Source organism: Terrapene carolina, unplaced genomic scaffold (assembly GCF_002925995.2).
Source record: "Terrapene carolina triunguis isolate 2854851 unplaced genomic scaffold, T_m_triunguis-2.0 Scaffold69, whole genome shotgun sequence".
Classification (NCBI taxonomy): domain Eukaryota; kingdom Metazoa; phylum Chordata; order Testudines; family Emydidae; genus Terrapene; species Terrapene triunguis.
The window spans coordinates 11,764,923-11,778,366 of record NW_020664420.1 but is presented as its reverse complement, the minus strand read 5'-3'; the positions used below and the strand labels follow the sequence as shown (position 1 = coordinate 11,778,366).

At 37.8% G+C, this 13,444-nt stretch overlaps 1 protein-coding gene across 1 annotated transcript in view; it reads right to left on the bottom strand.

The window, feature by feature from the left end:
- Positions 1-13,444, bottom strand: part of DCC (DCC netrin 1 receptor) — a 902,832-nt gene that overhangs the window by 142,248 nt on the left and 747,140 nt on the right. The window contains exons 14-15 of the mRNA XM_026649009.1: positions 10,143-10,253; positions 2,602-2,796 (exon numbers count right to left, since the gene is read on the bottom strand). Coding sequence (XP_026504794.1) covers positions 2,602-2,796; positions 10,143-10,253 — 306 coding nt within the window. The remainder of the gene's footprint in view (positions 1-2,601; positions 2,797-10,142; positions 10,254-13,444) is intronic.

Genomic DNA, 13,444 nt, shown 5'->3' with positions numbered 1-13,444 from the left:
ACATTTTGGTAGAAGTTGTAGAGTTATTTCTGGAACTACAATAAATTAGAATAATTGAAGCCGCATGAAGCCCTGCTATGAGGCATTTCTTCAGTTGCTAGTTAGAATCTCTCTAGTGAAAGGTGTTCATTAAAACCTTTAAAGAATTTGGTTGTATAACCATCTTCTCCTGGGGCCTTGCCAGAGTCCAGAGAACATATTGACCTATGTAACTCTGTTAATATAATTTCTGTTTCTAATACCTTCAGGTCAGTGGAGGTGAGACACTTCAATTCAATCTCATTCAAGTTATGAAACGATTTAAAGTAGGATGATTAAATTTGGAAGAATATAAATCCATTTTGGAATCTAGAAAAATGTGTTTAATTTCACCGGAATCATCAATTGTTAGACCTATACAGTCATTAGTAATCACTTTTCTCCTTATGTTCCACTCACCTTCTTTGATGGCCCATTCAGACCTCTTTCCATTTTGCATAATAACTTTAATCTCCATCAAAACACTTTCAAGTCAGCCTTTATCTACATAACACTTTGAGTCTTTGGACTTTGGTGGCAAAGCTTACATGTAGCTCCCTGCAAGTACCTTCACTGGCACAATTTCGAGAAATTCTGAATATTATAAATTTGAGGGACATGGAATATATTAAATGGATTCAGTGTTGTTCATATGAGTTACTGGGTTGTCCAGAAAAAAAATAGCTCTTTTATCATAATGGTGCTGAGAAAGGGAAAACTACAGTAACATCTAGCACAGCGTATTTTGTGGTTAATTACTTAAGAATTAATCATAGATGAGAATTGCAACAATATTGTCATCATCATCAGTCATGGACTACCAACATTTAAGGATTTAAAACATTCTGGAGAGATTTTTGATATATGTTACCTTTTTGCATTACGGCTGGGTTTTTTTCTAATTTTGCAAATGACTTTGCCAAGCCAATTTAATTAAAAATACAAATGCCCTAATAGCCACACAGAAGCTGCTTGGTGAAGTCATAGTAAGCAATTTCTTCACAGTGCCCTTTATTGTAAACCCCTCCCCCCCCAAAGTTTTCCTATGTATGAAGAAAGATTTTATCTGCATGAGACTTCTCTTGAGAAGAGGGTGACCACCGAGTTGAATCATATCTGGTTTCTTGTGCTACTGGATGCTATTAACAAAAAGGTGTATCTACTGATCAGAGAAGATGACTGGAAGACAAGAAGTTCTGTGTTCCATTCCCTGCTGTTACAACAAATATCTGTATAAATTCTAGCAAGTCATTTAACTTTTGTGCCCCGCCCTAACATACAGGTGCATTACGAGACTTATATTTGTAAAGCACTTGAGCATGCCTAGAGCATCACATACAAATGTTAAATAACAATAATAATAATAAAGAAAAATTATATCCTTGAAAGAAAAATGCTATAGAAGAAAAACAAAGAAAACTGATTATTTCTCATGACTTCATTCAAACTTTGAACCATTTCCCCAATTCTTGAATACCTGTATTTCATCACCAAAGTAACCAGTTCCCTGCATACCATGCCCAGCATCAAGATGAACCATCAGAGACAGTGTGTAATGTATAATGGGATAAAAGAATATCTCCTTAAACCTTTTTGACAGATACAAAATATGAATATTGTGAGTGCCATTAAATTCAAACACTTGGGCCAGCTCAGGGAATAGCATTTCCAGCTCCTGCTCTCTTCAAAATAGGGGGCCACATGGTGAAGTGCTTATTTAGTATTTAGATTTGCTCTGAAGTGTAGGAGCCAAGCTGATATGCCACCAAAGTTGCAGCCCAGAAATATAAAATGCTGATTATATTTGTGAGTCTATCTTCAGCTCAATGAGCTTTCCATTGGTTCATCAGTTAAAGGTCTACTACATGACATGACCAATTGATTAAGAAAACTTGATCTTTCCTGATCTGGCTATTATAGTTTTCAGCATATGATCAAGGACAGAGAATAATTTCAATCAATCTGTGACGAACAAATAAATTAATGATCTCAGTTTAGTAGATTAATTATTTGTTCTAAACTCCCTGGTGACAAACTATTTTTATTTCCTCTTTTCCCAACACGATCATTGAGGTATCTCATTGTTTTGTAAAGGCCAAGCAAAAGATGAATTAGCAATAATTTCAAGCACATTAAGAGAGTGTATGTGCTGATTAGAATCAAACATTGTAATGCTGTAAGATCTATTATTGATCATTGTTTCCAAAGTTATAAATGTAATGAGACTAAGGTTCCATGTAGACTGTAAGTACAACTTTATTTTGGTAACCTGGTTATAACACCTTCATTGACATCCATGCTGCAGAATTATAGTGTTACCACCTGGTTACAGGAAGATAACCAAGTGCCAGTTTTAGTCAACTGCAGGAGTGAAACCTCAGTAGCCAGTGCTGTTAGTAGCTGAATATTAACCATTGTGTGTGCTGGCACAAACCATACTATGGCAAACTCAGCCGTTAAGTGGCTACAAATTTGGTTTGTACACAAGGCCTTAGTGATAGCCTAGGAAAAATCTCCAAAGTTAGTAAACTCCAGAAAAAACTTCTTTCTTGTAAAATCTCTAAAGAACAAAGAGCTACTTACCCAAGTTTTCAATGGAATAGTAGCGCTGTTTGCTGTCTACTCGCACTGTCTCAGCATATGGGCTGCCCACTCCATAGCCAATGATGTATCCTCGTACAACAATGTTTGGATTCAGTGGTGGAGTCCAACTCATGACGATACTGGTTGTCAATGGCCTGACATGAAGAGAGCTTGGCTGATCAGGAACCTGAGATTCTGGGATACAAAGAAAGGATCCATTAATATCTTGCTCATTGAGTTTTACCATTTACAAAGGCAGAGTTTAGATTAAGAAATACGTTATAAGAAAGTAACCAGGAATCTCAGAGCTACATGCATAGTCTACATGCAATTTCCCTTTTGAACATTCAGCCTTGTTTTGAACTACATTCTTCAGCAACAAGCACATTAAGCAGCTTCTTCAACATATAAGATCTCCTTTCCTCTTTTAAAAAAAAATAGAATATCCCTCTGTTCGTCCCATTTTTAGCATACGAATACAAGGCAGATCCGAAATTATGCAGGAAAGTGGGAAATGGAAATGTTTGGAATTGATAAAAAATTCCCCATAACAAATTTTGAAGTCTTCCTGGTTTATCTGCAAGTCAAATAAGATGCTGAAATCAACTAGATGACTTATCATGGGCCAGTAGTTTAACTACAGTATTTAATGAACTGGTTGACTTTGTGAGTGATATAATAGCATTTATAACAGCAATGACCTATCTCATGCCTATGAAAACTGTAATGTTAATTACGAGCAAGCAAGCTTGAACTGTCTTGGACATGCCTCCCTTGGCTTGGAGGCTGTTCTGAATAATACAACAGCACTTGGATAATAAAATGAAATAATACAACAATATTTTTTATACAGGTTCTCTCAAGGCATATTCATTTCTACGTAGTACTTAATGACTTGACGCATAACTAGCACACTTTGTCTTCAGTGAACCCATTTTTACTTTAAAGAATAGATGAATAAATGCCTTTTGCTGGAGCGTATGGTAGCTACTATATCACAAGTCTCTTTAGAAGAGCAGCACAGTAGCTTGTCTTCTTGAGAGCAGAAAGAGACAAGCTACTATTTTTCCCCAGTGAAGAGGCCTGTAATATAATAGGCAAATGCATGGGGGGAGTGGGTAGTGGTACAAAATGCAGGTGTAAAACTCCAACAAAAGATATTTTGAGATTGTGAAGCATTCCCACTATAAACCTTGGAAAAGACCATAAAAAAGATGGAATTAATACTTTTCAGTCCTATTGTCATATATGGTACAATGGTGTCTTTGGTATTTTATGTGCTTTGAAATGAATTCTATTTAACACATTTGAAGAACTATTGAATCTGGTTAGTACATTACCAGTCTGATATGCAAGTTTTAAAAGTTCTTTGCACTCAGTTTTCTTAAAGTTGCTATACACGGTCATACACTTTAAGAATGAAGGAAATGCATTGAAGAATAGCTAATGACAAAACAAAAACCAGATTACACCAGCAGTGCCACCGCAAATCATATACAATTGTCATTCATCTCCTTCTGACCTCCAAACTTTGCTTCAATGCAGAATCTAAAGTTACTTGAATCACTGTCTTTGAATACTGATGATTTTCAAAATTACAAAAGTGGTTCTTACATGAATCAGACATATAGTAGCAGTTTAGCACCTTGTAATAGGAAGTCGTAGAATGAGGCGATACTGGATTCCTTGCACACGGTAGAAGCAGTAAATCTCAAGCAGTTCATGAAATCAGAACATTCAAAAAGCTATTGGCAACAAGCAATAATCTTTACATCTCACTTATATAATACATAGAGATTTTAACACCTGCATAGACGTCCCTACGTAGCAGTTGGGGTCAAACAATTTTATTCTGATATGCTGAACTGTTCGTATGAAGGAATTCAAACATATGTATCATACAATTTTAAACATCAGTGCCACTGTTGTCTCAGTAGCAAAAACCAAACTATAAAGAAACACAGAGATAAAAATGAACCTAAGGTGAACTCACCCATTTTGGACTATTTGCCCACATAAAAGTTTTATGAACATGGGAACAGAGGGCATTTCAGGGGCAGAATTCATTTTAGAGACAGAAGAATTCTATATATAATTCTAGCTTAAATCTAGCACCTGTCCTACTCCTTTTACATTGTTACTTAGATGATGCCAGGTGTTGGCATAAAGGCTTAGGAGAACTGCAAATGTGGTTAACTCTAATCTTTCTGAATATTGCTAAGTTTTTAGAGTGAACAATCCACTGTTGGAAGAGCTTGTTTCCTGCTGGCAGACTCATGGAAACTAAATGAATTGGTTCCCATTTGAAGGTTTTGTTCACAACCAGAAGGAACAGAAATGTAACATCACTCAGATGCTGCAAAAAACACTGTAAATGCTAAGTCTCCATCAAGAAATCTTAATTATATGCCAGACTGTGGAATTTCCATGCACAGGTGTTGGAACTAGGAGTGCTGGAAGTGCTACTGCACCCTGGGCTTGAAGTGGTTTCCATTATATACAGGGTTTACAGTTTGGTTCAATGGCTCTCAGCACCCCCACTATACAAATTGTTCTACCACTTCTGTTTCCATGGCTGGTACTGGTCTAATTATGATTAGAAATGATACAGAACATAGTCCTTTTGCTTAACCTTATTATCTGATATTTTTCTACTCTTGAGTAAATGAAGCAATCTATCCATACTCCTCATCTATCCAAGTAATTCTGAAATGTATTGCCTTTGTACTGACCAGACCCACAGTTTCTTTTTGTGATTAAACAATTTCATCACATTGCTAGCCATTATTTCTTTGGGTCACATATCTAAAAAGATCCAAAATATTTCCCCTTACACAATTACAATCTGCCTTGGATATCCAAGTAGGTTCTTTATCTGCTCAAGTAGCTCATCCCAATACCACCCGTGTCAATTCTGAGAGTATAAGCTTATTGGATGATAATGCACTGTAAACTTTCTTAAACACAAACTATATTACTTTAGGTCAGATCCCAAGGTGGTGTAAATTGATGTAGTTCCATTGACTTCCATGGAGCTATGGTGATTTGTGGCAGCTGAGCATCTGGCCCACTGTGCCCACAGCCACGTTCATTTATCAATGAATACTTCCTAGTTCACCACTGTTCTCTTTATCGCTTCTACTTTATGTAATGTCTATATCTGTTTACTGAAGCTGATCAGAAAAATTAAGATGGAACTATTTTCCATAGGAAAATGCAGTTGTTAAAACCAAATGCTTTGTAAAACGGTGTCAATTTTGTAAAAATTTCATTCCAGACAAAAACTGAAAAAAAGGCCCAATGTCTTCACCGTGCATTAAGGTGGGGCCCTTTCTCCAGCTGGATGTAGGAGGTAAACTGCCCCCTTCAACTTCAGTAATGGGGCTTGTACAGAAGCTGGTGGAAAGGGGGAATTTTCCCTCACCACCGAATTGGCCTAGGTGAGATGGGTTTATTGCCTTCCCCACAGTGAGTTGTGGACTTAATGGGGTAGAAAAGGGGGGCTTAGGCTACAATGTCACAATTCATTGTGTAACATTGTGGCAGATGTCCAGTGCAGGTATTCCATTGGGAATGGATATGGATCAGATAAAAAATGGATGGGTAAAGGAGCTACAGAAAACACACTTTAAATAAGCAGAAAAAGGGGAAGGGATGATAGCTGCCCCCAAGAACTGATCATGGAATTACTTGCACTGTACAATTTTATCAGCCAGATACTCCCAGGTATTTTAAAAATAATTTTGTGGCCTAAATAATACCACATTCAGGGTCTCCTCCTCCTAGCATAGATGGGCAATGTTGTAATGGGACATTTCAGCATCATTTCCAGAATGAAACATTTCAATTTTTTTCATTGTGAAGTGACTTTTCATTTTGATATTTTCTTTTTTATAATATATAATATGAACTTTTTTAAAAAGTCAAAAATGAAGCCAAAGTATACGTGGTGCTTGATTTGAAATGATTTTTTAAATCATCCCTTGGAAAAAATGTTAAATGTTGGGTTTGTTCTGATTCAAAACAACGCCAAATTTCAAAATCTGAAATACTTTGTGAAGCAGAATTTACATCCTTCACACAGCTCTACTCTTTACGTACCTTTTACATTTAGTCCCTGGTAACTCTCACTTCCCCATCATCTTCCAGCTAAATGCATGTAAACATCTACTTAGACTTAGCATATAGATATATAGATATACCTCTTACTGTCTTCTTTACTGCATTTTTTGCTCAATATACAGTTATGCCTGTGTTTCTAACCTTTTTTCTGTCTACCTGATATTAAACATGGTGTCTGAGACATTTCTGAAAGAAGGAATCTTGAAATTCTGTTTCTATACATAAATCCTCAAACCTGCTTTGAAAGATCTCCATTCTACATTCTACATTTGTCAACACTTCTAACATGAATAAAGATTCCATTCTCCTTGCACTCTGCAATTGTGCATGGAGTTCCTCTGACTGTAACTTGATGTCTCCTGTCCTCATTCATAGAAGGAAAAATTCTATGTGTACTCCAGCTGCTGAACTCAACCAGAATTGCACACAAGTATCTGAAGGCTGAATCTGGCCCATAGAACCAGTAAGAAACTCTTACTTTTTCTTATGTCTGAGGTTAGGAAACACTTCATGTTACTTTGAGTCTGCATTCTTTACCTTCTGCGCTATGCACATTTTGAGAATCTTAGGGCGTGTCTACAAGGTACCATGTAGTCAATCTAGATTCTGTAAGAAATGAAATCTTATACCATAGTTTCACTGCATAATGTGCTGTTTTCTTTATTTCATCCTTAATCAACGACTCTTTTATGTAATGGTCCAAGCACACGTCTTTCATTCAGGGAATGTCGTATGTTTAAAGGTCCTTAATTCCTCAGGCTAACTGACAACACTAAGGAAGTTATTTATATTTGGGTCACTTTAGCAATTGTAGAGGATTCTCTGGAGTTCATAGCTGTATATTTTACAGATTAAACTAAGGCTACCTGATATTATTTTCATTTTCTTCCTGTATTCTCACAATTCATTTTCAGAAGAAACTACACTGTAATACAGGTTTAGCTTGTCATGTTCTTAAACACTAATTTAGGGCTGAAGTTAAACTATATCACTAATATGTATAATAGCTTCCATCTGTTCAAGGCAGCAAGCAGAAACTGAAAATCCTAAACCCGTTTTCCTGGAGGATACCTTTGCAAACTTGAGTCTCTTGCATCCTTGCTCAAGCTATTTAAATCAGACCCTATGGGGAAAACTAAATTTCCATTTTTTAAAGCACAAAATTTGAGGCTCAAAAATAAATATTTAAAAGCTTCCCAGCTGTCAGTAAGGGCACACAGGCTTTCCAGGGAACCTTGAATAAGCAGTGATGTTTGGCTTTCTAATCACTTTAACAAAACACACTAATTAAAAGGAACATCCATAGGGAGTTAGTGTAGTTCTCCTAGAAACTGTTCATCTTTGTGTTGCTTATGCCAAGCAGACATACAGTGAAGGCAAGAGAAACTGCATAAACCATAAGAGCAGAAAGGGAATTGCAGTTAACAATCTGTGCAACAGCATTTCTACTATTTAGCTGACAGTTGCAGGACTTTGCATAACTACAGTAATAAGTCGATTTCTCCCCGGAGTTTATCAGAGTATCTCAGCGGTATATATATTATGCAACACAATGCATGCAAAGTGTCAGATTGCTGCAGCTTCACTACAGATTTTTCATTGGTACTGTAAATGCAAATATGTGTAGACACAATATCTGAAAAAAGTCTTTGGTTTAATTTCATTATCAGTGTGTTTTCATTTTCATTGCATGTCCCCTATGATTACGCTGCTAGCATCTTTGCATGCATATACATATATAATGTTGGAGGAAAACAAATATCATAATATTTTGATGTGGATTAAATGCAAATAAAAACAAATGTGTTCCAAGAAATGCATTGTGTTTCATTTTGCAACATAAATAAATAAAGCCAAGGGATGTATTTGCTTTTTTTTTAAAAAAAACATGATATTAAATATTGAGACGTGTTTAGAATATATTTAGTTTTACTTACTAAGATCTACCTCCAAATGAGTGGCCAGCTGCTCTCATCTTGAGTAATGTGTCATTTCTGAAAGCGCTATCCACCCAAAATAGTAGTTAGTAGAATGATAGCATACATCACCAGATACCATAGCATATTGTGACCAGTCAGTATGGTCACATCACTTCCAAAAGTGTCATCACCTCTTTAAAATGTTTATTGGAACCCAGTGGCATTGAATACAATATTTTAGGTGCCAACTAAGCCAGATAGACACATTCCTGGCTCCTCCATAAAAATGGAATTGGTGGTGAGGAAAAATGCTCAAAGTAGGGCAGGCTGGTTGTGAGATCATGAGGAAAGACTCTCAGTCAAAAAACAAAAAAAGGAAGATGACAATCTCCTGTTGCCTTTTTTACTAATTGCCTGTTTATTCTTTCATCCATTTTACCTCTGTTCCTCTTTAGATGTTTTGGCTTTATTTTGCTTTTGAGCCTTGATTAGTTTCCTCTCCCCACCCCACCCCCGTTCAGTTTCCCCATATTTTCTATTGATCTTCTTCCTTATATATTTGCTTCTTCAGAATTCTCCTTAGTTTTTTTTCTCAATTTCTATCTGCATCTTTTTTGTTCCATTTTACTTGCACTTTCTTTACTTTTGAAAGTAGGCAGATATTTCCATTACTTTTCCTTTCTTCTTTTAGTTCTTCAAATGTCTCAGTCAGTGTATCTGTCCCTTTGCTTTCAGTTACTTTTTTCTTTTATATCAACATCCGTAGTCATTTTTACATTCAATATTTTTCAGGTTCCTGTATCCTATCATCTTTCACTTATTATGTGGCTTCATTGCCAACCATCTGAAAATAGATACTTCAAAGACAATAATCCTCAAGACATTTGTAGGCTCATTTTGTTGAGTTAGAGGCATCACTATTATTTTAAGTGCTTCTCTGATTGATTGTGTTTATCGTTCATGATGTTATTGATTCACTTCATACTAATTTTCTTTCAAATAGTCATGACACACAGGCATGAAATTCTAATACCTGATAATTACAACAAAGACTTTTGACTCTTTACTGGTGATCAGATCAGAGACATAGCTTAAGAAATATTAGTAGTGAAATCTATGTACACATTATTTGGTTGGTTATTATCCAAGATTGTTATTGTATATTTTTTCAAGTGCAGCAAAAACTGAAAAAAAAAGCGAGACTGAAAATGAGAGTTCTTAGAGTGCCAGTGTAAATGAGAGAATAAAATTAAGTTGTCCTGTCTTCTCCCTTCCCCTTCACTTGTTCAGAAAGCAGCAGGCAATCTTAATAAAGGGTAATCACTGAGTTATTCTGCTCAAAAACACCCAGACAACAGCTCCTGCGACTATAATCATTGGAATCTACCCCAAGACCTGCACAGCCTCTGGGTAAAGCTCTAGGTAACAATTAGAATGACACCCGTCAGATAAAAACCTAGAAGGAATGTGGTGATAATGTCTGAAAAGAAATGTAATTACCATCAAGATCATTCTCTGGAGTTTCTGCTGTATACCAATCTGAGGAGGGTCCTGTCCCATTGACTGTCATGGCAGCTACCTGGAAACTGTACTGGCTTCCTTTATCAAGTCCTGTGAAAAACATAATATAAACCAAACAGAAGAAAAAACTAGTTTTATCAAGATTCCAAAGTTTGCAACAGAACTAGAGCAAAATTAATAGTCTCCAGTAAAATTCCAACTTCCTTGCCACATTTAGTTGTGTAGGTAAACAGGCCTGAACTAATATATTCATTTATATGAACACAGGGCCGGCTCCAGGCACCAGCCCACCAAGCTGGTGCTTGGGGCGGCACCTGGAGGGGGGCAGCGCGGCGCTCCGGCCCCCGGGGAGAGCGGGGCCACGGCCGGGCTCGCCGCCCTACCCCCTGCGCTCTGGCCGCCGGGGGCAGAGCGGGCTCGCCGCCCTGCCCCCGGCGCTCTGGCCGCTGTGGGGAGAGAGGAGCCCCCGCCGGGGCTCGCCGCCCTCCCCCCAGCCGCTGGGGCTCGCCGCCCTCCTCCCAGGGCTCCGGCCGCCCTCCCCCCTGGCGCCCTCCCCCCGGCCGCCGGGGTCGCCGCCCTCCCCCCGGGGCTCCGGCCGCCCCCCCCCCCCCCCGCTGGGGGGGGGGGCGGCCGGTGGCTTTTTTGCCTGGGGCGGCAAAAAAGCCAGAGCCGGCCCTGTATGAACAGCAATAGTGAGTATGTTCCTACAGACATATTCATTTACAACAGAACCACTGGTCACTACAAATTTCTATTACTGTTGCTACTTAGTACCAATTCAGTTTAGCTCATAGACTTAATTCTGGACCCTATGTTGCTATGGTGAAACAATCTGGCCACCAAACCTCCTATAAGTGTTTTATCATTTTATTTAGTCCATCCTGACCATGAAGTACAAGAAAAACTGTTATGTTCAATTGCAAACATTCTCTGGGGAAGAATGATCAAAATTAAAAACAGCAATTTAAATTGATCAGACATTGGAACTTACAATAAAACAGATAGCAGCCTTTTAAAATCTTTAAAATCTTTGTTTAAGTTACTTTACTATTACAGGTTTCTACATTATCCTGCAAAAACACCTGCCTAACAAATAGAGGATTGTAACAAGTATTTACAACTGAATATTTAAGTCATCCATTTAAAACAACTGTACAGTTCAGCTTCTCTAGCAACCATTTTATTATTTTATTTTTTAATATTTTATTATATTAGAGCCTATAATGATGAGGTCTGAAGGAAGTTTTGTTTTTAAACCTGCAAATTTAAATATGTATTTCCACTACTTTCCCAAAACAAATACCTAACTTAATATTTTAAAATGCAGAAAATCTTCCACACATTGAACGCCCCCGCAGAGACAACCAGCGCCCAGTCTTCTATCCCAGGTACATGCCTACATTTGAGTCTCACTTTTCAGTTAGAGTCAAAACTTCAAGGACAGTCTTTCTTCCTCAGCAATGTTGAATTTTCCAAGATCAAGGTAGCTCTATTATATTTATATTAGTATATAAAGTACAGTATGCATGCATGTGTATATTTTACAGAGGGATATATCATAGACTGTGATGATATCAGTGGAACAAATTATGGAGTCATGTGATAAACTCCCTTCATTATGTACCTTTGACCATATCCCACTAATCCATCACCTCCTGAAGCACTTTTAACACTCCAAGTCTCTGAGCAGCCACCACTTTTTATTTTGAAATCACCTATCATAGAAATGTTTCATTCTTTCCCAACAAACCTGAAATTTTTATCTCCCCAAAACTACCCTGCTCTGAATCCAATAATCACTAGTCCTACAATCTTTACTCAAGTAGTCCCATTATCTTTGAGACTATTTACATGAGTAAGAACTACTCATGGTTGCATCATTAGATCTTAATTATGTAAAAATTATCTTCTGCTTTTGATTTTCTGTGACTCTAAACAAACTTGGTGTTTTTTCAAAATAAATAATTTTTTTGTCCCTTAGATATGTACTTTCATGAGACAGAAATATTTTCAACTCTCAAACAATACTATTTTATTTTAAAGTAAATGGAGTGGGGAATTTCAGGGAAAGAGCCTGGGTTTCACCTATGGAACTTAACTTCCTTCACAATAAACACATATTGCTGGTGCAATATGAAAATATACCTGTCATAGTCTGACGATATCCTGGACAAACTTTATGGAATTAAGATAAACTTTACTGAAAACAAGTTAAACATTACTCATAGACTCAGACTTTAAGACTAGAAGGGACCATTAGGATTAATACTTTTGGGGGCCTATTGGTATTAAAAATGAAATGGTGTATGCGTTATTGTGGAATTGATGTACCTTCTCGATCAAGGAGGGAGATGCTAATGTATTTCCTCCATTATCAACCCTTTGAAGGCACCTCCCAGGAAAGTTATGCATATACTAGTTCAACCTGGATCCTTCAGGATTTTTGGATAAATAGCCTGGTTTTAAACAGACTCAGGGCCTTCTTTCTGATCCACAAAATAGACAGGATCCTGGTCCATGGAGGGCCCCAATCCTTAGGGGAGGATGGAAGCACTGGGCCTCCTGAGGTCCATAAGACTGTGTGCTTGTTCTGAGCTGAAGCTGTGAGGAACTTGTAAGCACAAGGAATCCCCTTGGATGGGGATTTGAAGGACTGCTTCTGCCAGAATCTATGTTAGGGTTGGGGTGCACCCTGGTAAGCTTATTAGCATGCGTGTAGGTTCTTTATTGTTTTAGGATGTTTTCTCTGTTTTGTACAGAAAAAAACAAAACAAAAGTGTGGTGATGTATAACTGTAGCAATTACACCTGTTAACTATCTCTGAAGAGGAAGCAAGCAGGTGTGCTTGGGCAGCCTGACTATGCTGGGAATAACACAGTGAAGGCAGGGAGCTGTGCAGCCTGAAAATACCCCAGTCAGAAGGGCATGAGATGCAGGTCTCCACTGAAGAAAGGCAATGGCTGGAGAGCTGAAAGCCTCAAAGTGGGTGCCCTGGCTGGGCCACTGAGGAGAAATACAGGTACATCTGCTCTGTGACAACATCCTCCTCCAGAAAGGACTCAAATGAAATTATTCTTTGTTTAATTTAATGTTACCTTTAAAGTACTGATTTGGCTGATTACACTTAGCATGGCAATTATATTTTTAAAATAGTGTAGTGTTGGACCTTTCACAGTGGGAAGAGAGATTTCCTCCCCCCCTCCCCCCCATAAAATACAAGAAGATGGATGGAGAAAAAATCCGTGTGGTAGATGTCATTGTACTAAGAGAAAGGATGTGTG